We start from the raw sequence: 27,756 nt of genomic DNA on the forward strand, positions 1-27,756 counted from the left end.
TCATTCTGTCATTTTTGGGATTGTATCCAAGCACTGCTTTAGCCACTTTATTATTAATTAAGAAGGCTACTCCATTTCTTCTGTTGTCCTCTTGTCCACAGTAGTAGATCTGGTGGCCATCTGATGTGAAGTGGCCCATTCCAGTCCATTTCAGTTCACTGACACCCAAAATGTCTATATTTAATCTTGACATCTCCCCAATAACCACATCCAATTTTCCCTGGCTCATAGATCTTACATTCCAGGTTCCTATGGTGTGTTGATCTTTAGAACATCGGATTTGTCATTCACCACCAGCACCATCGGCTGCTAGCCGTCCTTTCGGCTTTGAGCTAGCTGCGTCATCACATCTGGGGCTAGTTGAACTTATCCTCTGTTCCTCCCCAGTAGCATTTTGACCATCTTCCAACCTGGGAGTCCCATCTTCTGATGGTATACTGACAGTGTGGTGTAGTGGCAACAGTGTTGGACTAGGGGCTGGGAGATCCGGGTTCTAGTCCCCACTCAGCCATGGAAGCTCACTGGGTGACTTTGGGCCAGTCACAGACTCTCAGCCCAACCCACGTCACAGGGTTGTTGTTGTGAGGATAAAATGGAGAGGAGGAGGATAATGTAAGCCACCTTGGGTTCCTTGCAAGAGGAAAAAAGGTGGGGTAAATGCAATAAATAAATAAATATCTCTGGTTGTACTGATCCATTTAGTTTTCATGGCAAGAATACTGGGGTGGGTTGCCGTTTCCTTCCCCAGGGATCGTATTTAGCCTGATCTCTCTGCCATGACCTTCCCGTTTTGGGTGTCCCTTCACGGTTTAGCTCATGATGTCATTGAGGTGCTCAAGCTCCAGCACCACGACAAGGTAATGATCTCCTTTGCTGGAGAACTAACCAGTTCAAACTTAATGTTTGAACTAACCCAAACTAAAATGGATCTCAAAATCCCAGATTTCAATCCCCTGCTGGCGTTCCCCCAGGATGGCTTCCCTCCATGCTCTTGCATGGTCCCTCCTTGCGCTTTTGATTCCTACTTTTGTTTACAGTGAGACTTGAGAGCAGTTTGGCTTAATTTGACATGATGGTATGAAGTGCGAAAATCTACTTAATTTCCCTCCTGCTAAGAATAACACAAAAGGAAACGACGTTGCTAGGATACATACATAAATCATGAGTTAGGGAGAGATGCAATATCAGCTTCTAATATTTTGGTTTAGGTCCTGTGTACCAGTCTCCTCTTGTGCTGTGCGTGTAGGTTGCTGTGGGATGGAATGCCAGAGGCATATTTTTTGCTGGCTATATGTCTCCTGTGTTCTGTTCTACCCTAATGGGATATTCACACAGCAGCTCAAGGGGAGACTCTAAAAGCAAACCTTGCTGATGAGGCCGACAGCGCTGAAGCCAAAACATTGAAAACCAAGAGGGATACAAGCCCTCATGGGCTAAGATCAAGGTGTGCTGGAGAGCCCTTTCTGTGTTGGCACCCTGCCTTCCCCAGGGTATTTCCATTGCCATCTTTTGAATGCCAATTAAATGGTTTAAAAAAAAAAAAAATTGGCCAATGCTTCTGGCACTATCTAATTCATTCTGGGTTTTATCCATGATTTTCTTTGCTGTTCTGTTTGGCAGCTATTCTGTGATTGTGTGTTTTGAATCACTGTAATGCGCTGGCCCATGGAACGACACCTCATGGGTTGTTTAAACCATGGGTTGTCGGGGCCTCCTGCCCACTTGCATCAACTTGCTGAAACAACCCAGGGCTGTTAGTTAAGATTCCTGAACCCCAGCAGTCTGGGTTGTTGAGGATTAAATGACCCAGAGTTTGAACCCATGGGTTCTGGATTCTTTAGGCAAGCTGATGAGAAGTGGAATTGGTACATGGACACTCGCTTGCTCACTTCTGTGCAACCCCACCATAAATTGTTTAACCCATGAATTGGTGTTATCTGCAAACCAGGTCACTATGCGGTTCAGTGTTTAACTATCTGCTGTAAGCCAACTTCTGGGCGAGGATTGGTGGAAATATGAAGGCAGTATGCCGATATCATACTGCCTTTATACAAATCTATGGTGCAATCACACTTAGAATACTACATACAGTTCTGGTCACCTCACCTAAAAAAAGATATTGTAGAGCTGGAAAAAGTGCGGAGAAGGGCAACTAAAATGATCAAGGGGGCTGGAGTATCTCCCCTATGAGGGAAGGTTACGACAGCTGGGATTGTTAGCTTGGAAAAAAAGGAGGGTAAGTGGAGGCACCCCTTCATGGATCACTGCCTTGTTGTGGCGAAGGGGCTTGCTTAACTCAGTGAAGCCATAAGCTATGCTGTGCAGGGCCACCCAAGACGGAGAGGTCATGGCAGAGAGTTCTGACAAAATGTGGTCCACTGGAGAAGGAAATGGCAACCCACTCCAGTATTCTTGCCAAGAAAACCCCATGGAACGTATCACAAGGCTAAAAGAGATGATGCCGGAAGATGAGCCCCTCAGGTCGGAAGGTGTCCAATACACTACTGGGGAAGAGCAGAGGGTATTTCCAAGTAGCGCCAGAAAGAGTGAAGCGGCTGGGCCAAAGCCGAAAGGACACTCAGCTGTGGATGTGTCTGGTGGTGAAAAGAAAATCCGATGCTGTAAAGAACAATATTGTTTAGGAACCTGGAATGTCAGATCAATGAATCAAGGTAAGCTGGAGGTGGTCAAACATGAGATGGCAAGATTGAACATCGACATCTTGGGAATCAGCGAACTAAAATGGACAGGCATGGGCGAATTTAATTCAGGTAACCATCATATCTACTACTGTGGGCAAGAATCCCGTAGAAGACATGGAGTAGCACTCATAGTCAACAAAAGGGTGGGAAAAGCAGTACTGGGGTACAATCTCAAAAACGATAGAATGATCTCAGTACGAATCCAAGGCAAACCATTCAACATCACAGTAATTCAAGTCTATGCCCCAACCACTGATGCCGAAGAAGCTGAGGTTGATCGGTTCTATGAAGACCTACAACACCTTCTAGAACTAACACCAAAAAAAGATGTCCTCTTCATCATAGGGGATTGGAATGCTAAAGTAGGAAGTCAAGAAATCACCGGGATAACAGGCAGGCATGGCCTTGGTGTACAAAATGAAGCAGGACAAAAGCTAATAGAGTTTTGCCAAGAGATCACGCTGATCATAGCAAACGCTCTTTTCCAACAGCCCAAGAGACGACTCTACACATGGACATCACCAGATGGTCAATATCGAAATCAGATTGATTATGTCCTTTGCAGCCAAAGATGAAGAAGCTCTATACAGTCAGTCAAAACAAGACCTGGAGCTGACTGTGGCTCAGATCATGAGTTTCTTGTTGCAAAATTTCGGCTTAAATTGAAGAACGTAGGGAAAACCACTAAACCATTCAATTATGACCTAAATCATATCCCTTATGAATATACAGTGGAGGTGACGAATAGATTTAAGGGATTAGACCTGATAGACAGAGTGCCTGAGGAACTATGGATGGAGGTCCGTAACATTGTTCAGGAATTGTTGTTGTTGTTGTTGTTCAGTCGTTCAGTCGTGTCCGACTCTTCGTGACCCCATGGACCATAGCACGCCAGGCCTTCCTGTCCTGCGCTCTCTCCCGGAGCGTGCTCAAGTTCATATTCATTGCATCCGTGATGCTATCTAGCCATCTCATCCTCTGCCGTCCCCTTCTCCTTTTGCCTTCAGTCTTTCCCAGCATCAGGGTCTTTTCCAGGGAGTTTTCTCTTCGCATTAGGTGGCCAAAATATTGGAGCTTCAGCTTCATTATCTGTCCTTCCAATGAGCACTCAGGGTTGATTTCCTTTAGGATGGACTGATTTGACCTCCTTGCAGTCCAGGGGACTCGTAAGAGTCTTCTCCAGCACCACAGTTCGAAAGCATCAATTCTTCGGCGCTCAGCCTGCAGCAACACAATTCATCCCAAAGAAAAAGAAGTGCAAGAAAGCCAAGTGGCTGTCTGATGAGGCTTTACAAGTAGCTGAGGAAAGAAGGGAAGCAAAAAGAGAAAGGGGAAGATATATCCAACTGAATGCAGAGTTCCAGAGAATAGCAAGGAGAGACAAGAAGGCCTTCTTAAATGAACAATGCAAAGAAATCGAGGAAAACAACAGAATGGGAAAGACTAGAGATCTCTTCAAGAAAATTGGAGATCTCCAGGGAACGTTTTGTGCAAAGATGGGCATGATAAAGGACAAAGAAGGCAGGGACCTCACAGAAGCAGATGAGATTAAGAAGAGGTGGCAAGAATACACAGAAGAACTATACAGGAAAGATCTGAATGTCCCTGATAGCCATGATAGTGCGGTCACTGAACTTGAGCCGGACATCCTCGAGAGTGAAGTCAAGTGGGCCTTAGGAAGCATTACTAACAACAAAGCTAGTGGAGAGGACAGTATTCCAGCTGAGCTATTTAAAATCCTAAAAGATGATGCTGTTAAAGTGCTGCATTCAATATGCCAACAAATTTGGAACACTCAACAATGGCCGCAAGACTGGAAAAGGTCAGTTTACATTCCAATTCCAAAGAAGGGCAACGCCCAAGAGTGTTCAAACTACCGCACAATTGCGCTCATTTCACATGCCAGCAAGGTGATGCTCAAAATCCTACAAGCTAGGCTTCAGCAGTATGCGAACTGAGAACTACCAGAAGTACAAGCTGGGTTTCGAAGAGGCAGAGGAACTAGAGATCAAATCGCCAGCATTTGCTGGATCATGGAGAAAGCAAGAGAATTCCAGAAAAACGTCTATTTCTGCTTCATTGACTACGCTAAAGCCTTTGATTGTGTGGATCACAACAAACTGTGGCAAATTCTTAAAATGATGGGAATACCAGACCACCTTACCTGTCTCCTGAGAAACCTGTACGAGGGTCAAGAAGCAACAGTAAGAACCAGACATGGAACAACCGAGTGGTTCAAAATTGGGAAAGGAGTATGACAAGGCTGCATATTGTCACCCTGCTTATTTAACTTATATGCAGAGTACATCATGAGAAACGCCGAGTTGGATGAATCACAGGTCAGAATTAAGCTTGCTGGGAGAATTATCAACAACCTCCGATATGCAGACGATACCACCCTAATAGCAGAAAGCAAAGAGAATCTAAAGAGCCTCTTGTTGAGGGTGAAAGAGGAGAGTGCAAAAGCTGGTTTGAAACTCAACATTAAAAAAACGAAGATCATGGCATCTGGCCCCATCACTTCCTGGCATATAGAAGGGGAAGAAATGGAAGCAGTGACAGATTTTACTTTCTTGGGCTCCAAGATCACCGCAGACGGTGACTGTAGCCATGAAATTAAAAGACACTTGCTCCTTGGGAGGAAAGCTATGGCAAACCTAGACAGCATAGTAAGAAGCAGAGACATCACCTTGCCGACAAAGGTCTGTCTAATCAAAGCTATGTTTTTCCCAGTAGTAATGTATGGCTGTGAGAGCTGGACTATAAGGAAGGCTGAGCACCGAAGAATTGATGCTTTCGAACTGTGGTGCTGGAGAAGACTCTTACGAGTCCCCTGGCGTGCAAGGAGGTCAAATCAGTCCATCCTAAAGGAAATCAACCCTGAGTGCTCATTGGAAGGACAGATACTGAAGCTGAAGCTCAAATATTTTGGCCACCTAATGCAAAGAGAAAACTCTCTGGAAAAGATCCTGATGCTGGGAAAGACTGAAGGCAAAAGGAGAAGGGGACGGCAGAGGATGAGATGGCTAGATAGTATCACCGATGCAATGAATATGAACTTGAGCACACTCCGGGAGAGAGCGCAGGACAGGAAGGCCTGGCGTGCTCTGGTCCATGGGGTCACGAAGAGTCGGACACGACTGAACGACTGAACAACAACAACAACAACAACAAGTGGAGACATGATTGAGGTGTACAAAATTATGCACGGTGTGGAGAAAGTGGATAGGGAGACATTTTTCTCCCTCTCTCAAAATACTAGAACCTAATGGGGTCCTCCCATGAAGCTGATTGGTGGGAGATTCAGGACAGGTCAAAGGAAGGACGTCTTCACACAGCACATAGTCAAACCATGGAATTTGCTACCACAAGACATAGCGATGGGCACCAATTTGGATGGCTTTAAAAGGGGGTTGGACAAATTCATGGAGAAGTCTATCAGTGTCTACTAGTCCTGATGGCTATGTGCCACCTCCAGCATCAGAGGCAGTATGCCTGTGGGCACCAGTTGCTGGGGACCATGGGTGGGAGGATGTTGTTGCCCTCATGTCCTGCTGGTGGGTTCCCAGTTGACAGCTGGTTGGCCCCTGCGTGAACAGAATGCTGGACTAGATGGACCCTTGGTCTGATCCAGCAGTGCCCTTCTTGTGGTCTTATGCTATATATACATATGTAAGTAAATTCTAAACTCTGACTTTTACTTTTTGTGGTAGTGGGGGTGGGGGACTTTTAGGCCACGGAATCTCTACCGACTGATAGGGTGTGTGTATCTAAATATTACTGAGATCGATGAAATCATGAGGAACACTTTGATTGCTCAAAAGCATGATATACATGCTGCTGCTGGTGGTGAATGTGCTGTAGCTCAGTGGTCAAGGACCTATTTTGCACACAGAAGGTCCCGGTCTCAGTCCTCGGCATCTCCAGGGAGAGGTGGGATAGACCTCTGTCTGAAATCCTGAAGAGCCGCTCCCAGTCAGTGTGGCAGACCAGGTTTCCTGAACCGGTGTCCTCCAGGTGTGTTGGGACTCAAACCACCCTCATCCCCAGCTAGCATGTATTGTAGACAGTACTCATCTAGCTGGGTTATATATTCCTGTGTTAATATTAATCATCTCTTTTTAGCTTGGCAACGTAGCTAACAATTCTCCTTTCTCCTCTTCCTCCAGCTATCAAGGTGAGCTGTGTGGGCTCCTGTGGAGTGTCCAACAAAATAAACGACACAGTGTGGACAGTGGAGGAGCAGTACTTCAACACCTCCCTCTCCCTTGCAGATAAAGGTATGACAGGCACAGGAAAGTAGATGTGGAGCGTCCATTTTGGTATTTCTCTTCAGTTGTGTGGCCTTAAGGACTCCCTGACTTTGTTTTCCGATTTGTAGGTGTCATCAAAGCTGTGCTGTGCGTAGGGCTGCCAGCTTCTTTTACCGGTTCCAGCTTCGATTGCTGCAGCAGTTTGATTTTCTTAAATTTGTTGGTAGCATTTGCAGGCAATAATGCTTCTCTCCATGCCACGGAAAGCCCATTTCTCTTTCGATCTTTCTGTCTTTCTAGGGCAGGGGTTCCCAACCTTCTTGGGCCCATGAGTGCATTTGGGGATTTGAGACGCTGCTGTGGGCACCGCCACAAAATGCCTACTCATTGGGTCGCTGCCTTGGTGTTTAGTTTTCGCATCTGTGGATCTTAGGCTGCGTCTTATTCAGCAAAAACATTTGCTTCGTGTCTGTTGGACACTGCAACATCTCTTTGGATAAGGGATTGTCTAATTCAGCTAATTGCTGGCAGTGCAATACAGCTAATGCTTCTTTTAAACATATGTTTTGGTGATGTCTGGTAGTTGCTTCTTTGTGGGGAGGTTATTACACAGAAAAATTTTGTACTGGGACAGTCTTTAATATTCACTGATGTACAGGCTCTTTTAAATGATTTACCTGCTTCATGGATTCTCTGCCCCTTTTGACAGCAAAAAAACTAATATCACAACACTCACCTCCTGTAATGCAATGGTTTGAGGATGTTACAACACTTTCAATATTTGAAAGGGTGGGTGTCAGGGTTCCCCTTATGACCTGGACCCCTTGAGCAACTCCTTAAGGATCTCTTGCCTCCTTAAGAGTCCCACCTTCCTTCTTTTACCTTCTCCTTTCCAGTAACGTGGGCTTTAGTCTGTAGGGGTGGGGTGACTGACACTCTAGACACAGGGTTTAACCACAACAGTTTACTGGTAAATTAAAGCAAGCAAATCACAACTAAAGGTGTTTACACAATAGAGCTGAGTGATAAGAAGGCCTTAAGAGAAAATAAAAGTTGCAAAACGCAAGTTCCTTTACCCTAGCTGTCCTTAGACTTCTCCAAGCTGCTTCTTCCTGCTCCCTCTTCAGGCTCTGCTCTTCCTGACTCTACCTGTACTGGCTCTCTCACTCTCTTTATATACCCTCCTCCCTCAAAACCAAAAGTACTGCTTCAAACCTGAAGAAACTGAAACTTACCTGGGGAAATGAAACTGAAACTTAACTGGGGAAATGGAGCTGAACTTAACCACGGAAATGAAACTGGTCCTCTCAGAGATACCCTCTCCCAACAGAAACTCCAGGCTTCTAAGCCTGACTGTTTTTCCTTTTGCCTTTGTAGGCCTCAAAGCTTCACAGTGGCATATAGACATCACTTTCAAATGGATACATATTTGAATATTTGGTCCACTTTGGATGCAGCCCATGTATAATTGCTAGAAGGGTGTACGCATTTCATACAAATCCATGTACATATATTAAAAGACTGGATGATGATGATAATAATAATAATAAGTTGAATTGAAAAAAATATTTTCAGGTGCCTGGGGGCACCATGTTGGTGACCCCGTTCTAGGGAGTCCAGTGTACTAGATTTTTCTGCCTCATGTGACTGCATGTTGTTTTCCTCCACTCGCGTTCTGCTTGGGTATATTGTAAGATTTTGTGACCTCTGCTTTAGCCCAGAAACAATAAGATGCAGTGTCTTCAAATGATGGTGGTCTTCAAATATCTGAAGTGCTGTCATGCAGAAGATGCAACAGGGAAGGTTTGTTCTCTGTTGCTCCAGAGAGCAGAATGGTATTTTGCTTGGAGGTATTTAAGCAACGTCTCCATTGAGCAGGAGGTTGGACTAGAGCAGGAGTGGGCAACAGATGGGCCATCTGTGGCCCTCCCTGCCTTGCCCCTGAATTTTTTTAAAAAAATTACTCTCTTTTTTACAACCAAAAAGCTGTTCCATAAGGGGGCCAAACTTTGCTTGGTTGCAAGCTAAGTTTGTCCATGTTAGTGCTGCGTAGCTGCTACCGATTAAAAGGATCAAATGTAGCTTGCAAACAAGCTCATTTTAACCCTGTTAGCACTATGGAGCGGTTTGCTGCCAAATTTTGGTGGCAAACCCAGTGATTTTTTTTTTTAATTACCTGGTGCAGCCCGCAAGGATGGGTGTGGGGTCTGGGGGGTGAAAGTTGTCTTCGCCTGGACTAGATCTCATGAGACGTGTGGGTGTTTGCACATACATATATGTAATTTAGCTATGTACTGCATTCCTTCTCCCTGACCTTGATTTTTTTTGGGGGTGGTGGTGGTAGTGGTCTGTAATGTATTTTTCTAACCTGCCTTTCGTTATAAGAAGATGCTGGGGTGGCTGCCAGGGTCCATAATGCATACAAGGAAAAGAGAGTTGTGAAACAGCTGCTAAAGAAGCCCATAAAATGACTCTCGCGTTCTTAAGAAGAGAAGCCATGTTTTCATTTGATGCCAGCACGCCATAGCACCGTAGGTGCCAGGCAAGCCTCTCTGCCCAGTTGGACTGGGTGAGAGTTCCACAGGCAGCTGATGCACTCTTCCCTCGGTTGCCAGCCACCTTGCATCTGGCAGGGGCACTCTGAGGGGAGCATTGATGGATGTCCTCGACTCCCAGGCAGTTTGGTAGGGGACTGGGCATTCTTTCAGAGACTGGCATCCCAAATATGCACCGTCACTTCCTTGACTTGAGCCTGGGAATTAGACTGGAAGCCAGCAGAGTTCTTAAGCAGTGGCAAGAGATTCCCTGAAACCCTTCCCAGTTGGGACTCTAGCTGCTACTTTCTGTGCTAACTGCACTCCTCAGGCTGCTTTCCAGGGTGGCCTTCCGTATGGCAGCATCTAAACAGGATTAGTCTGGCCCTAGCAAATATACAAGCCCGCCCTTCGCATAGACCCCACTCGCCAAAATGATGGGCATTTTATTCATTCATTCATTGAGAAATCATACCCCGCTCCGCAGCCGCAAAGGCTCCCAGGCAGTTTACATAACTAAGAACAAGACACTCCCTGCCCTCAGGCTTATAATTTTAAAGGCAGGACACAGAGAAAGATGGATGAGGTGGGGAGAGGAAAACGAGACAATGCGGGCACCAGTTGATAATGTTACAAGGTGCTTATAATGCATCCGGGCTTTGTGGGTTGTCTTGTCACCACCAACTGGAACAGGCTCAAAGACAGGAGTCAAAAATTGCTGGTCTTCCAACGGAGTGGATGGAGTGGCCCACCTTCCTGTCCCTCCCTCTTCTACAGGCTGATGGAGGGTCAGGAATTTGGGCCATTCCATCAGTCTGTAGAAGAGGGTGAAACAGGAAGTTGGGCCATTCCCTCTTCTACAGACTGATGGAATGGCCCAAATTCCTCTCCCTCCCTCTTCTACAGACTGATGGAGTGGCTGCTGGATGACAGCTGTGGGAGAAGCCTGGCTTCTCAGCAAAGCTGAGAGTGGCCCAGCTTTCCTTCTCTCCCTCCACTATGGCCTGATGGAACAGTTCAGCCTTCCTCAGCCTGGTGGCTCTCCAGTTATGATGAAGCTGTCATCATCCCCAGTATGTGGTCATGCTGGCTGTGGATGGGAGCTGTGGCCCAATACATGTGGAGGCTGCAAGGTTGGGGAATGCGGGAATAGCTGCTGGCTGACAGTTGGCGGGGAAGAGTTAATATTTTGCTAGTAAATTCCTTCCCAGGGGCAATTGCCATAAACCTGGCTGGGACTGCTTCTTTGCCGTGACTCCCTTGTGTGGAATGAGGTTGACCCATCAAGGCAGAGGCTTGTTAATTGGCACAGGTTTGTACCATAAGACACAAGGGACCTGGCCCATGCTCTAGAGTGCCCAGCGCTGCACGGACGGCCCCTTCCCTTCCTCCCAGCTGGCGCATGGGGTTGTACAGGGAAAGCAGTCATTTTAGCAGGCATCCGTCAAAGCCGTCTGGGCAAAAAACAGCGGCGCCTTGTTAGTAAATGTACACTGGAGCGTGGGGTATTGGAATGGCAGAGACATTTCAGGTGACTCATTGGAAAAAAGTAGCGAGCTGTCAGACGGGAGTGGCAAACCGGCTTGGCCGGTTCTGCTCTGTCGTGAACTTAAAAGCAAGAGAGAGAGCCCAAATGTTCCTCCAGCCTGCGTCCTCAAATCACACAAGTACAACTCTGCTTCACTGTTGTAGGTGGTCCCGAGAACTTGCTCAGAGCTTTGTGTGTGTCAACGTCATTTCTTTTTCTTTTACACGGCGCTGTTCCGCAGGAGAGATTTTCTCTTCTCCCTTTAAATGCCCACGGCGTGCCAAGAAAAGGGGGGTGGGGAACACAGACTCTTGATTTGCATGTAACGAGAAGCCACTGTGGGTGAATTTCTCCATGGGGCTTCTTGCTGCGGTGGCTGCTGCCATTTTGAATATTTGGGCTGTGGTGGGCGGGGGGAGGAACCGTCGCTTCTTGTACATGCAAACCTGGCAAGGGTGGAGTGTTGAGGTGGTTGGCAAGCCACCTGTAACCCTAAAACTGCAACCTCTGGCCTCTTGTTACATGTAGACCAGGCCAGAGTGGCGGATCTTCATCCCCTAGAGGGTTCGGGAGTGCTGCAGTGAACATGCCCTGATCTGAATTTGAATGGCTGGGTTTTGACTGTAGATACAACAGGCTCATCAGAAGATATGGCACACTTTGATATTGGGTGGGTTCACACAACCACAGAGGGAAAATAAGCCACTGTGGCTTATTTTCCCTCCCTGCGCATGCTGTTCTCAAGGCACCTAATTAGCATCATTACCCTCACAGGGCACGGGGTGTCATGACGTCCGAACCCAGCAAGGATGGGTGGTTGGAGTGGTTTACAAACCACCCTGGAACCCATGGCTCGTTCTAGGGTTATTTTACCTCTGATCATGTGAACCTGGTCACAGTGGGCTTTTTGTGACGTCCAGACCTGTCGAGGGCGTGGTGGTAAACAGACCACCCAGAGCCCAAAGCCTCTTCTCGGGTTACTGGGTGGTTTGGTAACCATGCCAGCCAGCCACTCTCGCCACATTCGGACATCACAACAAGCCGTGCCCGGCAAGGATAGTTATGTAAATTGGGGCAGCATGTGACCAGCACATGCAGGGTGGTTAACAAGCCACCGTGGTTTATTTAACCACCCTGCAGTCGTGCAAACCAGGTCAGTACTGCTTTGCTTCATTGTAACTTTAACATTTTTTGGAAGCTGTCCTGGGCACTTGTTTACGAGTGGGCTATAAATCAAATGTATCAAGTCTCCATAAGAGCAGCCCTGCTGGATCAGGCCAGAGGTCCAAATAGTCCAGTATTCTCTTCCCCACTGTGGCCAACCAGATGCCTCCGGGAAGCCCGCAGGTGAGGCTTACAGGTAATAACCCTCTCTGTTTGTCCTCAGCATCTGGTACTGAGAGGTACACGTCTTCTGAACATGGATGTTCTATTAAACTGTCATGCCCAATAACCACTGATAGACCACCTCTTCCACGAATTTGTCTTCCCCCCCGCCCGAAAGCCATCCAAGCCAGGAGCCATTACCAGATGGGTGGATTCCATTAGCCGCACATTGTGTGAAGTCTTTACTCTTTCCTGAATCTCCTGCCCATGGGTGACCCCCACTGCCCCAAGTTCTAGTGTTTTGAGAGAGCATGGAAGAACGTATCTCAAGCCACTTTCTTCCATTTGGGATCCATACTTAGCATGCATCTAGTAGCAGTTAATCCAGAATAATGTTGCGATACACCATAATTTGTGGAAGGGCTGAAATGCAGATGACCTCGCTTAACCATGGTTATATCCAGTGCTTCTTAACTGGGGTTTGGTAATCAGCTTCCAGTTCTGGTTAGAGACTTAAGAGGGGGCCTTTCTTAGCACTGGTTGTGGATAACGTCAGTGCTGATGTCAGTAACTAGCCAAGGCTAAGAGCAAAGGAGGACCACAGGACTGCATGCTCCCTGCTTAACCATGGTAGAGAAATCGCCTGCATTTTATATGCTACCCCCCCCCCCCAATGTGCTGTTGAATAGTTAACTCTGGTTACAGCCAGGCCTGGTGCTAGTGGTTGGCATGGGTGGGCAGCTGTCAATGGCCCACTGGTTCAGAAGGGCCCATCTGCTCCTCAGTTTACCACCATCTTCCTCCTCCTCGCCCTCCGGCCAGCTCTGCTGGCGAAAGGCACCGCCACAGCTAAGCATGCAGGTCCCACAGCACCCCATTAACAACACCCCCCCTTACATGTTGAATAGCAGCAATCTGAACCAATCGGACGCTACCTTCGGGAGGGGACGCAACCAATGAGGTCACAGGGTGGTCTTTATGTGTCCTCCCTGGCGGAGTCCCCCCAAAGGTGGCATCTGATTGGTTCAGATCACTGCAACTCAAAACATGCATTTTTTGAGAAGAAGAGGAAGAGGAAGAAAAGCCAGTGCAGTGTGGTGGTTAGAGTTGGACTGGGATTCAAGAGACCCGGGATCTAGTCCCCACTCGGCCATGAAGCTCACTGGGCGACTTTGGGCCAGTCACTGACTCATCCTAACCTACCTCACAGGGTTGTTGTGAGGATAAAGTGGAGAAGAGGAGGCTGCCTTGGGTTCCTTGCAAGAGGAAAAAAAAAGCAGGATATAAATGTAATGATAAATAAATGCAAAAAATAGAAACTTTTCACTGGCATTTTGCCATGTGCCCACTTTTGCATCCAGTGTTTCCTTGATGCTTCCGTACTGCTGTGTGCGTCCATGTCCGCCATTCACTCCTGTTTGCCAGGGGAGCGGGGGAGGCAAAGTGTCTCTTGGTTTGTCATCACAGGCTTCGCTCTGGACTCCCTTGCCTGCTCAGTATGGCAGGCGTTACAGAGCAGGACCTTTTGGGGTGTCGTGAAAATCCGTTTTCTTGTGCACTTTCAGATGCCAACGTCTGTCTTTTCAGAGAGGCGTTTGTGTTCTGCTTTCCTCTCCCGCTTTTTCATGGGGGTTGGATTTATGTTCCCTTCCTCTGCCCTTTTTGATCTGCTGCTGGCTTAACTTTTGGGTAATGGGAATTGGGCGTGTTCACCTTGTTGGCATTTGTAATTAACGTCTGTGATACTTTTTTTTCTTACTTTGTAAACTATTCTAGTTGCTTTTGAAGTATGGGGCATAGTTTGGGTTTGTTCATTTTTTTAAAAAAACAAAAGACTAAACAGTTCAAGCTTCACTTGACCATGTTGTTCTCCTTCTGACTCTGGGTGGAACAGCTTCTGCTGGAAAGGACCTGAGTGTGTACTCACCTATGAGCATGGTACTACCGTTTTCTTCATGTGCCTCATCCTCTTCTCTCTCCCTGCTCCCCCACCACTTCCATCCTAATGATGGGCACTGCAGTAGTCTAATGGAAACATCCATGAATGGAGCCTTGGAAGAGTGGTGGTGCTGTCTCCCTTGGCTTGCGGGGTGCTATAGGCAAACTTTAATTCAGGCAATCGCCATGTGGCTTTATTTATTTATTTCGTTTCATTTCATTTCTATGCCACCCAATAGCCAAAGCTCTCTGGGCGGCTCACAAAAAATTAAAACCACAGAGGCGCAGCATAAAACAATATGAAACATGAAAGCTTACAACCGCAAAATAACCGTACAACCAGAATAAAAATGTAGCAGCAATGCAGAGCTTTAAAATACAGAATTAAAACAACAGAGCTAAGAGACTGGGAAGGTAAAATGCTAAAATGCCTGGGAGAATAAAAAGGTCTTCAGCTGGTGCCGGAAGGAGTACAGCGCAGGTGCCAGGCGACCCTCTCTAGGGAGCTCATGCCACAGCCGGGGTGCCACAGCAGAAAAGGCCCTCTTCCTGGTAGCAACCTGCCTCACTTCCTTCAGCAGGGGCTCATGGAGAAGGACCCGAAGGATGATCTTAGGTGCACGTGAGAGGAGGCGATCCTTCAGATAACCTAGCCATAAGCCGTTTAGGCTTTGAATGTTAATGCCAGCACTTTGAATTGGGCCTGGAAATGGACTGGCAGCCAGTGCAGCTGGAAAAGTACTGGCATAATGTGATCTCACTGGCCAGTCCCTGTTAACAATCTTGCTGCCCTATTTTGGACCAGCTGAAGTTTCCGGACCGCTTTCATGGCTAGCATGATGCTTCTTGGTTAGCACAAAGTGTGTCACCACCTCCTTGGTGCATCATGTCAGCCTGGGTTGGATCGAGTCTTCATTCTGGGGGTGGGGGGAAACACACAAGGCTGTCGCGCTCTGTCATGCTCAGAGCACTCTGGGCAGGAAGAGGGTCGCACTACCTCATTCTGCCCTTCTCACAACCTTCCCTGGGACACCTGACCTGCCACGGGCGAGGGGGGAATGCTGGATTAGACGGGCCTGTGCTCTGCTTGAAACCTCTTACGCACATAAACGACAGTTTCTAGGCAGGCGTGATGTGTTCATCGTTCCACCTGACTGTCGGCGGAGGTGATGTCACTGGGAGAACAGGAGTTGGGGCCTGGAGGGATAGGCGGAATTGGGCTCATATTTTACACTTCATGCTTCAGCAGCCTTGTTCGGCTTTGCCTTCTGAAGCATGAACTGATGGGTGCAGTCATTATTTCCTTTTCAAGAGCCCTGGGGATGTACGAACATAAGAGCTGTGCTGCATCAGACCAACAGCTTTTCTAGCCCAGCATTCTGTGCCCACAGCAGCCAACCAGCTGCCTGTTGGAAGCCCACAAGCTGGACGTGAGGACAAGAGCATTCTCCCAGGCCTGTTCTCCAGCAACTAGGATTGAGATACATACTGCAGGAGGTCCAGGTTTTGCCCCCAGCATCTCTGGGGAAAGACCCTTCCCTGAGGTCCTGCAGAGCTGCTGCCCGTGAGAGCAGATAATTTGGGGCTACGTCAGCCTTGCCCAACCTGGCACCCCACAGATGTTTTGGACTGCAACTCCCGTCAGCCCCAGCCAGCATGGTTAATGGTCTGGAATGCTGGGAGTTGTCGTCCAACATCTGGACACCAGGTTGGGGAAGGCGGGGCTGGGTCGGTGGTCCTCAGCTGGTGAGGCAGGGCCTGCTACTGTTGCAGCCTGGCCCAAGGTGGGCCACAGTGCTAGTCTTGCTTCTACACAAAGGTACAGTACATTTCAGAATTGGTCCCCCAAATGGCATGACTGGATTAAATATGAGCCCCAGGTTTGAAGGCTACCGGCCTCGGTGGACTTGTGGACTCACTCAGTTTTGTATGGTTGTATACAAGGATGCTCTTGTGGACACCGTGCACTTAAGCAATAATGTTGGTTCTAACGCTTACTCCAGGGCAGGCTTCAGGCGTATGGGTAGGGATGTCAGAGAATTCCGCCACGGATCTTGGTGAGGCCGAATGCCAGTGCATTCGGCCCCCCAAAATCCGTGGCGGAACAAAGCTCCCCGCCCCCCCGCCCCACAAAAGGCGCGCGAAACGGAGCACTTACCTGCTGCCGTTCGTGCTGCTTTGCAAATGGCGGCCGCGTCTGCGTCCGCCATTCACTTCTACATTATAGCCGTGATAGGCTACGTAAATACTTTTGTGGCCATTTGTGTCCCTGCGGAGGCCGTGATAGGCTACGTAAGTATTTACTTAGCCTATCACAGCAAAAAAAAAAGGGAACGCAAATGGCGGCCGCCGTAGGCGCTGCCATTTGCGTTCCTTTTTTTTTTTTGCCGTGATAGGCTACGTAAATATTTACGTAGCCTATCACGGCAAAATACAGGGACGCAAATGGCGGTGGCTACAGCGGCCGCCATTTGCGTCCTTGTGCAGGCTGCCCAGCAGCCGGATGTCCGGCTGCGGGCAGCCCTGGCCGGCGGCTCCGTGGAGTCTCCGTGGAGTGGAGCCGGCCGGGGAGAATTTCAGGGAGAGGGAACGGAGCGCCTCCCCCCCACCGCAAATGTCACCCTTCGAAAAGGTAAGTGACTTTCGTACATCCCTGCTTATTGGTGGTGTTTTTTTAGTCGGGCCAGGAGGACCCCAGAGCCCGGTGCAAGATAGTGGGGTATGGACACTGGAGTCCGTTACCTTCTGTCTGCACCACCACCGTATATGCCAAATACAAAACTACACTGGAGTTACTACGGATCAGGGGTTCTAACATGCAACTCTCAAAGTGGCCAGTAGAGCTGCACAAACACCTGGCCAAAGGCAACCCATTCATGTTCCCATTTTACAGGTGAGGAACACTGAGGTCCACCGATTAGCACAAGGCCAGGCATAGCGGTTTTGCTGGCTGCTGTTAAACTATTGGGAGTTAGAAAACTGTGCAGATCTACTGCATCACCCAGCACTGGCAAGGAGGAGGTGGGCGCTCATTGAGCGCACTTCGGAAGGAGGACATGGAGCAGGTTTTTCTGGCTGCTAGCTTCTGGTATGCCAAGGTGCCCTCAGGGGGGCCTCCTCCAATGTCGATGGCCCCCTTAGGGCTTACATGTCAGCACTCCTCCAAGCCATTTCTTGGCTTCCCACAATGCTCCGGAAATTTAGTGTAGTGACCATGCTAGCTGGGGCTGATGGGAGTTGTAGTCCAAATCAGCTGGGGGGCACCAGGCTGGGGAAGGCTGACGTAGCCCCAAGTTATCTACTCTCACGGGCAGCAGCTCTGCAGGACCTCAAGGAAGGGTCTTTCCCCAGTGCTGCTGCCCACGATCCACTGAACTGGAGACGCTGGGGGTGGGATCTGGACCTTCTGCAGGAAATTCTGGGAAATTTTAATTGGCGGCTTGCAGGACCAGCCACCTGGCTTGGGAGGCTTAGTGTACAGGCATTGGTGCTGGGGGCGGGGGGCAGCTGCTGGAGCCTGGCAGCTGCCCTAAAATGCTGGATGCTGACCCTAGACCTTGTCAGAATGAAACCTTCACTCCTCCCCTAGCTGGTTATTCAGCTGGCAACTGGGAGTTTTGAGTTGGGGCCCGTGGTGTGTTGGTCAATTTGGAAGTGTAGGCGCTCCTCATGACTGCCTCCGTTGCCTGAGGAGAGTCCCCAAATGCAGGCAGCTGTGTTGATCTGTATGTATGCAAGTGTGTGCTCTCTCCCGTGCATGCACGCTCCAGAGATTGGTGTCAAGGGCTCCTTGGCGGCCTCTTTCAGCCTAATCCAGTAGCCAAGTCCAGACACAGACAAAGGGATTCTTTTCAAAGTTTTGTTCCTCCTTTACAACTTAACAACTCTACTGTTAGCGACTAGCTATGAGCAGCAGAGTACCTATGCCCTCAGTTGGAACAGTTGGTCCCCGTTTGAAGGAGAATCACTGGCAGACCCTGAACTTATGGGCTAGGGAGAGTCCCTCCCCTTTTCCCTTGGATCCTCTGGGCGCAACCGTTGCTTGCGTGCCAACCGGGCACTACGCCTCCTTTCCGCGCCCTCCATTTGGCGCCACTCCCTGCGTTGGCGTCGCGCGTCCAGCAAGCCCTCTTCCCGCACTCTCTCACTCCCGGGACCGCTATCTATGTCAGGAATGCCGGTGGGAGGAATCTCTGCCAGCTGTTGGCCCTGGGAAGGATGAGCGCGCTCCTCTCCCAGGAGCGGCTGCTCCACCTCAGAATCAGAAGGACTCTGGGATTCTATGGGCTCAGTGTCCACCCTGACAATTTGCAGGACATCACGTCATGCCCAATTCATTAGGTTCAGCTGACAGTCCTAGAATAGTGAGCGGGCAACACGCAGGACGGTGGTGAGCATGTTGGACTTTGGCTGGACAGAGCTGAGAAAAAACGGGGGACCGCTTGCCGCCAGACAGCAGAAGACCACCAGCTCAAGATTTCAAGGAACGTCTTTCCCCAGTACAGAAAGAAGCATTTGATCCTGACATCTACAAGTCAGTTCCAACAGTTTTCCTCTCCATGGGTAGCAAGTCTTTTGTAAAGCTTAATGGCCTGTTAATTGTCCAGGCCACCTCCCCAAATACTTCGCATTAGAAGAGGGGTCACTCCCAGGAACAGAATGGGTCAGTTGGCCCCGCAGGACAGCCCACCCAGGGTTGACTTACAGCTGGATGCCATTATGGATATGCCGTGGCTCATTCTGTTGTGTGAAGCCACCTGGTGGGTGTTACTTGAGGGTTACATGGCTCTTGCATAACCCCACAACAGACTGTGGGCTATGCGAGGGTTGTTTAACCCTCAAATAGCACCCCCTGGTTGGGTTTGAACAGGACAACAAGCCACATCAGCACCTGGTGAGAGGGGTTGAATATTGAGAATGCATCTTGAAAATGGTGGCTGCCAGACCCCACAGTTCCTTGAGGGTGAATTAACCCTCGATGGGTGGTCATGGCATGTGACACGATTTTCCCACGTTTGCTGGGAAAATCCGTTTTCTCCCTCAGCCACTGTGAGGGTTGCAGCTAATCTCAGAGGGAACAGGTGAGGCAGGGGAGGGTGGCAGATGATGTCATAGTTTCCCAGCTTCTCCCCTTTGAGCCATGGCTCCATTCCACTTCACTCCACTGCTATTATTTATTTATTATTACAGTTCTATACCGTGCCATAGCTGAAGCTCTCTGGGCGGCCCACACTAGCTGAGGCCGTTTATTCCACACCTATATTTTGACTCCCATCACATTGCAATTCTTACCCTTTTAGAAGAGTGAGCTTGTGTGTGCGTCTGAATTTATTTATTTACAACATTTCTATACTGCTCCACATCTAGACAGATTCCAGAGCGGTGATCAACAAGAGATAAAACGATTTTAAAAAATTAAAAGAATAAAACATGATATTAAAATTCTTTAAAAAAACAACAACAGAGTGCCAAGAAAACCGAGGCTGGTTACCCAAGGAAGGCTTCCTGGAAAAGAGCTGTTTTCAGGCACCGCCAAAAATATCCCAGTGTCGGTGCCTGCCTGACCTCCAGAGGCAGGGAGTTCCATAGGATGGGGGCCACCACACTGAAGGCTCTTCTCCGGGTGGACTCCAGTTGGGCCATAGGTCCATGTGGGACCACCAGGAGCATGCCCACGTTGTGTGTGTATATACATATATGTGTATATGTATATACACACACATGCATCCATCCATATGTATACATCCACTTCTTCTGGATTGTTTATAAAGTAGGGTTGTATACTTGCTAATTAGTTAAACCTTCAGTGGATTCTTTGGTGGAGTGGAGAACAAAAGGCTCTTGTGTTTTTCCCTCTTCCTTTCCTTGAGGCTATTTTGATTTTTACACGTTTGCATGATAGAGGGGGAAATTGTAAGTTTCCGTTTTCTTCAGACAATCAGTATGTAGCTTTGTGTTAAAACAGCAAGCTTGGTAGGCAAGCTTTTCTACATCCTCCTTCTTTCAATATTGCAAATGCAGCCGCTAAATGTCTTTACAACGCAATCAAACTGGTTAGAGGGCAGATGATTGGCAATTTCTCTCAAAGGGCTTCCAGCACTAGTTCAAAGGCAGATATGTTCAGGGGTGTGTGTGTGTGGGGGGGGCACTTCCAGCTCTACCCCACCCATTTCTTGCTTCAGAAATCGGCCTCCACCGTTGCAGGCGCTCTCCACAGTGACGGCTTTGTTTCCAAGTTGGTTGTTCTTGGCTCCTCGACCTTCACACAGTGACATGCGGCTCTTCTCTCCCAGCAAATACGGTGGGCCTTGGCTCTGCGCGCATCCGGAAAAGTCTGCCTCTCCTAAATGCTTCGTGGTGCTTTTTTTTAAAGCATATCTGTCACACTTTTGCACAGCACGCTTGCACTCTGCCTCTAAAGCAGGGGTGGAAAATCTGGAGCCCTAGAGCTGTGCATACTGTGCAGCCCTGTGCCTAATTTCAAGCCCTCTGCAAATGGGAAGTTCAGACCTCTAGCAAGAGCAGTCGCTCCCTCTGCCAGCAGCCCACTGGGTAGTGGGGGAGAGAAGGAGGGGTCAGAAAGGAGAAGGGTGAAGAGAAGAGAGAGGCCCTGCCTCCACCTTTGGCTCTGGCCTCTCCCCCTGCTGGTACATGGCCCTCGAGAGGGAATGCAGTCCTTGATGGAAAAATGTCCACCACTCCTGCTCTAAAGCAAGTCTTCGGATAGCTTCCCTTCTCAAACCTTCTTGCCTCCAAGTGTCTTAACCATCACCCTGGCATTGCACTGAAACAATCTGGCAGTGTTGTCTGATGGTCAGGTACCAACGATTAGGGACGTTTATAAAATCCGTTCCGTTTGCATTTTGCGGATTGTCAGGTGCCCCTCGTTCTGTCGCCCATGCATTGATGCAATCAGGTTCCCCCCAATTTCCCAAATTCACGCAAGTTCTCATTCATGCAAATTCGCAGTTGTGTAAATCCCCCACAACATTTCAAGCTTTAGCCTATGGAGGAAATGCGCATTTTTGGCTGGTGTTTTTAAAATGTTATGTGTTTCTCTATGGCTAAATTTACACAAAACACTGGAAAGCCTTTTTTGGGTTTTTTTTTAATGGTCCGCAAATCAGTGGAATCTGTGCGACTTGGGAAAAGCCACTGCAGAATCTGTGGGTTAGATCCACAGAAATCTGAACTCAGTTGATTCTGTTGTGGATTGTTCTGACAGAAAATGGGTGTGGGAAAGGGGTGAAATACTTCCCACAACTTGTCCCACAAGTTATATGAAACATGGCACTCAAAGATACAAGAAGCAGGGGATTGGGGTGCGGTAGAGGCAACCAGGTGTGATCTTGTTCATCCTGCCTCACAGGTTAGATTTGGTTGTTGAGGGCGAGGGCTTGTCCCTCTCCCGTAATGTATGGGGAGCAAGTGAGGCTGTCCCCCCCTGCCTTATGGTGGGTCTTGTTGACACAACTAGCATCTGAAATGCTAGAGACAAGCCTTCAGGTTACACAGAACACTTTTTCACCTTCCCTTGCCAAACCGAGAGGTTTGCTTTATAGGGCTAATGAGGGAGAAGAGACAGCAAAGATAAATAAGTTGTGCCAGTTAACAGACTTCAGATGCAAATAAGACCAGAGTCCAAAGATGATACTGAAGTGTGTCTTGAGAAAAAGTTCAACAGAGTAAGTCATTCCAGAGGATTAGCCGTGCGAATCTGTCAGGCTCCAAAAGACTTAATGGATCAAGGCCAACTCCAGGTTTGAGGGGGAGCTTGGATGAAGTGCCCTCTGTTGTCCCCCCTCTATCAGTGGGTCTACCTGTATTAATGCGGTCCTGTTTAGCTTCAGAACCTGTACCGATTGGATTTGAGACAGGCTGTTGGGCAACCAAGCCAAGTCCAAACAGGCAAACATCACCACAGACTCTTGGTTGTCGATACAGAACTGAGTAACTGCTAGATCTTAAATTTCTAGTATTAGTAGTAATAATGGAATAGTATAATAAAAATAATGGGTTAGCTGCCATTATTGTTGCTTTCTTCTAGCAGACCTTGGTGCAACCTGAAGTCTGTTTAGCTTCTGCCAGGTGCTAATCTAAGTCTGCAATTTGGAAACAGCGGACTTTGGGCTTTATCATTCTGTCATCCCTATCTTCTCTCTCTCTCTCTCTCCCCCCCCCCTGCCCCTGCCCCCCCATTATGCTTAACATCCCCCTTTGGAGAACTTGAAAGCTTGCTCGCAACTTGGTGATATTTGCCTTGGTCTTAACCATGGGGTTTTCCTGCTGTTCATTCTTGGATTTTTTTTTCCCTCTAATGAACCATTATGATTATGGTTCCTTGAAATCCTTCAAGATTTTAGTGAGTTGAGGATGTAGTGCAACCTTCCTCAGCCTGGTGCTCTCCAGATGTTTGGGTCTTCAGCTCCCATCAGCTCTAGTCAGCATGGCCAACAGTCAGAGATGATGGGAGGTGTAGTCCAAAACATTTGGAGGGAAGGCTGGTGTAGTGTGACAAAGAGGACTGTGGAGGAAAGAACGTCAGGCTGGTGTGGACTCCTGCACAGTAGAAGGTTGTGGGCTCTTCTTTGACCTTTGTTTGCTTGCATCTTTTGCTAATATACACATTTTTCTATGCACATTTCCCTAACGTATGCATTTTTGCATGCGATTTTTGAGCTGAGAACAGCATCACAAAATTCAGACAAGTGCGGGTTCCGAAGGCTATGTGTTCTGATCCACATATTACGCCGCTAAATTCTCCAGCATTCTTACTCCAGTGTATGCTTTCTTTTGGAGAAATAAAGTGCGTGTGCATTTTGCAAGGTTGCCAGGGGCTGATGGGGAAGGACTTACCTGGGTAATTCCCTGAAGTTGAAATGCTGCTGTTGATTTCCACCTAGTGGCCAGACGTGGGATAACGTTTTAGGCTAGTTTGTAGGATTACGGGGGACTCCCCCTTCCCCCAACAAAAAAATTGAAGGAACCTTTATTTATTTATTTACAGCATTTATATACTGCTCCACATCTAAGCAGAACATAGGAACATATCCATCATTGCCACCTCGGAAAACTTGTAAACTTGTGGGTTTTTTTGCAACATTCATAAAACCCTCTATATTGGGGGGAAAAATCCAAAGCAGTAAACCTAAATGTCAAAATACAAACTTTCCAAAACAAATTGTGACACTAAAATTGTGAACATAAGAACATAAGAGCTCTGCTGGATCAGACCCAGGGTCCATCTAGTCCAGCTTTCTGTTCACACAATGGCCAACCAGCTGCCCACGGGAAACCCACAAACGGGACAGGAGTGCAACAGCACCCTCCTGTCCATGTTCCCCAGCGACATAGGCATACTGCCTCTGATACTGGAGGTAGCATAGAGGCATCAGGACTAGTAGCCACTGATAGCCTTCTCCTCCAAGAATTTGTCTAACCCCCTTTTAAAGCCATCCAAATTGGCGGCCATCACTACATCCTGTGGCAGCAAATTCCATAGTATAATTATGTGCTGTGTGAAGAAGCCCTTCCTTTGATCTGTCCAGAATCTCCCACCAATCAGCTTTATGGGAGGACCCCTTTGGGTTCCAGTATTATGAGAGAGGGAGAAAAATATCTCTATAACGTCTCCCTTTACTTGCCTTTTTTCCAAGCTAAACAATCCCAGCTGTTGTAACCTTCTGTCACAGCAGAGTTCATAGAATCATAAAATCATAAAATAGTAGGGTTGGAAGGCACCTAGAAGACCACTGAGTCCAACCCCCATTGAGTCCAACCTGAGCATCCTCAACAGATGGCTGTCCAGCCTCATCTTGAATGTCTCCAGTGTGGGAGAGCCCACCACCTCCCTAGGTAATTGGTTCCATTGTCGTATTGCTCTAACAGTCAGGAAGTTTTTCCTGATGTTCAGCCGGAATCTGGCTTCCTGTCACTTGAGCCCATTATTCTGTGTCCTGGACTCTGGGATGACCGAGAAGAGATCCTGGCCTTCCTCTCTGTGACAACCTTTCAAGTCCTTGAAGAGCGCTATCATATCTCCCCTCAGTCTTCTCTTCTCAAGGCTAAACATGCCCAGTTCTTTCAGTCGCTCCTCATAGGGCTTTGTTTCCAGTCCCCTGATCATCTTTGTTGCCCCTTCTGAACCCTCTCCAGCTTGTCTGCATCCTTCTTAAAGTGTGGTGCCCAGAATTCGACACAGTACTCCAGATGAGGCCTAACCAGTGCTGAGTAGAGGGGAACTAGTACTTCCCAGGATTTGGAAGCTATACTTGTATTAATGCAGCCCAAAAGAGCATTTGCCTTTTTTGCAGCCACATCCCATTGTTGGCTCATATTCAGCTTGTGATCTACAACAATTCCAAGATCCTTCTCGCTTGTAGTGTGGTTGAGCCACGTCCCGCATCTTGTAACTGTGCATTTGGTTCCTTTTTCCTAGGTGCAGAACTTGGCATTTATCCCTATTAAATGTCATTCTGTTGTTTTCTGCCCAGCGCTCCAGTCTATCCAGATCACTTTGAATTTTGTTTCTGTCTTCCAAAGTGTTAGCTCCAGCCCCTTGATAATTTCATTTGCCCTTTTCTGTACCATCTTTTTAAAATATCCTACCTTTCAAAACCCCAAGCTGCTTACAACCTCTGCCACACACACCCACACACACACTCTAAAGGAAAGGAAAGGTTCCTCCTGTCCAAGCACCGGGTCATTACTGACTCCTAGAGGGACGCCGCTTTCGCTGGCGGTTTCACGGCAGACTGTAGTGGGGTGGTTTGCCATCGCCTTCCCCAGTTGGGACTACCTTTCCCCCAGCAAGCTGGGTACTCATTTTACCAACCTCGGGAGGATGGAAGGCTGAGTCGACCTGAGCCGGCTACCCGAGACCTGGCTTTCGCTGGGATCGAACTCAGGTCGTGGGGAGAGTTTTGGTTGCAATACTGCCGCTTACCACTCTACGCCACACGAGGCTCACTACAACACAACTTTAAATAGATCAGGGACGTGTTTTGTTTTATTTTAAATTAGCAACATTAAAACCAGGAAGAACTGTTTAAAATGGCGGAAATCAACGTACAGACTGCCTTCCAAAAGAACACTTTTCTATGCCTGCTTAAAAACAGGGAGCCTGTTGGACCTTCCCATGGAGGAGAACTGCATGGCCACCATGCTGCTGGCCCCTCTATTCACACAGACAGCGTAAGATCTTTTACTGCCTGAGATAGAGCAGCAAAGGAACATCGGAACCTGCCTTATACTGAGTCGTCAGACCCTTGGTCCATCTAGGCCAGTATTGTCGACACTGACTGGCAGCAGCAGCTGTCCAGGGTTTCAGGGAGGAGTTTTCTCAGCCCTACCTGCAGTTGCCGGGGATTGAACCTGGGACCTTCTACCATTGAACTACATGCCCCGCCACACAAACACACGTGTCAGTATGCATTCTTAGCAGGACGCTAGATCTCTGTTTCTCAGAGGGGGCAACTAGCAATCATCACATTCACCATCTCTCTCTCACATCCCGTGAGGACTCTAAATTAATTTCCCCCACTGCTGTGTGCGGAACAAATAGGCTTTGCATTTCTGGGGGTTAGCTGTAGGGATGTCAGAGAAATCCGCCACGAACTCCAATGAGGCCAGATTAGAATCTGTGGTGGAATGGCACAACTCATCTCCGCCTCCCTCCGGAACCGTCCGGGGCCGGATCCTCCTCACGGCGATTCTGCGATTCACACCATTGCCATGCCGTATTGCTGGCTGAGGGCTCACTCCAGACGCAAATGGTGTCTGCTGTGCCATTTGCGGCCGTAAAGCCCTTAGATTAAGCTAAATGCAGCCATAAGTGGCTGCATTTAGCTTAAACTGAGGGCTTCACGGCCGCAAATGGCATCCGCCATGCCATTTGCGTCTCTGGTTTTTCACACGATAGGCTAGCCTGAGTGGCTAGCCGTACATGGCTGCATTTAGCTTACTCTAAGAGCTTTACAGCCGCAAATGGCGTAGCAGACGCCATTTGCGTCCAGAGTGAGCCCTCAGCCAGCGATACGGCACGGCAATGGCGGCCGTATCGCTGACGCTACAGAGCCAGCCGGCAGCTCCGTGGAATCGCCGTGGAGCAGAGCCAGCTGAAGAGGATTCTGGGGGGAGGACCGGATCGCCTCCCCCCGCGGGCGGATTCCCCCCCGGAGCAGCAGGTAGGGAATCCGCCCATCCCTTGTTAGCTGTAACTGTAGGCGCTATAGAATGTAGTGCTGTTTCTTCATTGCTGGAAATAATCCGTATGCCGTAGTACTCTTGGTTACCTACTTTTGTTCTTCCTTTTATATTTCACAGGGACCCTGACAGCTGGGGAGCACACATTTCCTTTCCAGTTCTTGCTTCCAGGTACAGTGGTAATATTATTCCATTCTCTTGGTCCTCTGATTAAGGCTTGTGGCTGTATAGTGACTCCAGACTTCCTGTGGTCTCATTTTACCTCTGTGGGTGGCATCCCAGCGGTATGTGGCAACCCAGGATGATTTAGACGTAGACTGGGTTTGCATGACATGACAACCCATCACGGGTAGCGAGCCATGGTGGGTTTTTGTGTCGTCCAAACCTGGAGCACTTTTCATGGGGTGGCTTAATTTTCAGGAACAAGCCACATGAGAACCCATGGCTTGTTGTAGGGTTATTCTTGCCTGTGATGGGTTGTCATGTCATCCAAACCTGGGAGACCAATTTGATCATGGGTTGTGGCGATTGGCTACAGAGCCGCTTGGCAAGAGCTGCAAACAATCCTGTGCTGCTCGCTTTTTGCAATCTTGCCGGTGGCTGCCCTTCCGTTGATGCCAAAATGGCATTTTTGGAAGGACTGTCGCTCATTGTCGCCTGACTTTTTTTTTTTTTGGTGCTTCAAAAGTGCGCAATTGGGGTTGAATTTTTTAAAAATATTTTTGTTGGTCTTGCGCAAGTCTTCACTTAACAGCTGTCGGATATATGTAGCCTTGCCTGGTCAATTTCATTGTCTGTTTCAGCTATCAAAGAGAGCAGCAAAGGTAACATGCGAGGAAACTGACAAGACAAGGTTGCCTATCGGCTAATTTGTGTGCAGTTGTGAAGAACACTTGAGGGAAAGGAGGAACCAGGTGCCGCAGTTTAGAAGCAGTGAAAATGGGTGGGGTGGGGGAAGCCAAAGGACTACATGCAGCAAAAGAAGGAGAAACATTTCCCCTCCATTTCCTTCCCAGCCTTTAAACTTGCCCAAACGTCACCTCTGTTTACTTCCCAGCCATTAAATTTGCGTACATTTCTGCACTGTGGTTTTTTAAACTGTCAGGGAACCGCAGTAACCACAGCAGTAAATGCTCTGAAAAGGAACCTTGAAAAGCAGGATGGAGGGAGTTAATGTCTCCCCTTTCCAGAGTAGCTGGAGAGTCGGAGAAGTGTTTGAAAAGGTGGAAGACACTGAGAAGTGTCAGCCCAACACTTAAAATCAAGAGGGT

General features: G+C 48.3%; 1 protein-coding gene across 5 annotated transcripts in view; it reads left to right on the forward strand.

Annotated features, from left to right (window-relative positions):
- The window catches only part of ARRDC1 (arrestin domain containing 1), a 76,420-nt gene that overhangs the window by 22,440 nt on the left and 26,224 nt on the right, over window positions 1-27,756 (forward strand). For 3 of the 5 annotated variants that reach the window (XM_084820647.1, XM_084820649.1, XM_084820648.1), the window contains exons 2-3: window positions 6,872-6,982; window positions 26,606-26,656. In XM_084820647.1, the coding sequence (XP_084676773.1) occupies window positions 6,872-6,982; window positions 26,606-26,656 (162 nt within the window). The remainder of the gene's footprint in view (window positions 1-6,871; window positions 6,983-26,605; window positions 26,657-27,756) is intronic. The other 2 variants (XM_084820650.1, XM_084820652.1) reach the window with 1 other exon arrangement.

The sequence above is a fragment of the Heloderma suspectum genome, chromosome 14, assembly GCF_057233095.1.
Source record: "Heloderma suspectum isolate Gila_16-S chromosome 14, 16-S_ref, whole genome shotgun sequence".
Taxonomy (NCBI): domain Eukaryota; kingdom Metazoa; phylum Chordata; class Lepidosauria; order Squamata; family Helodermatidae; genus Heloderma; species Heloderma suspectum.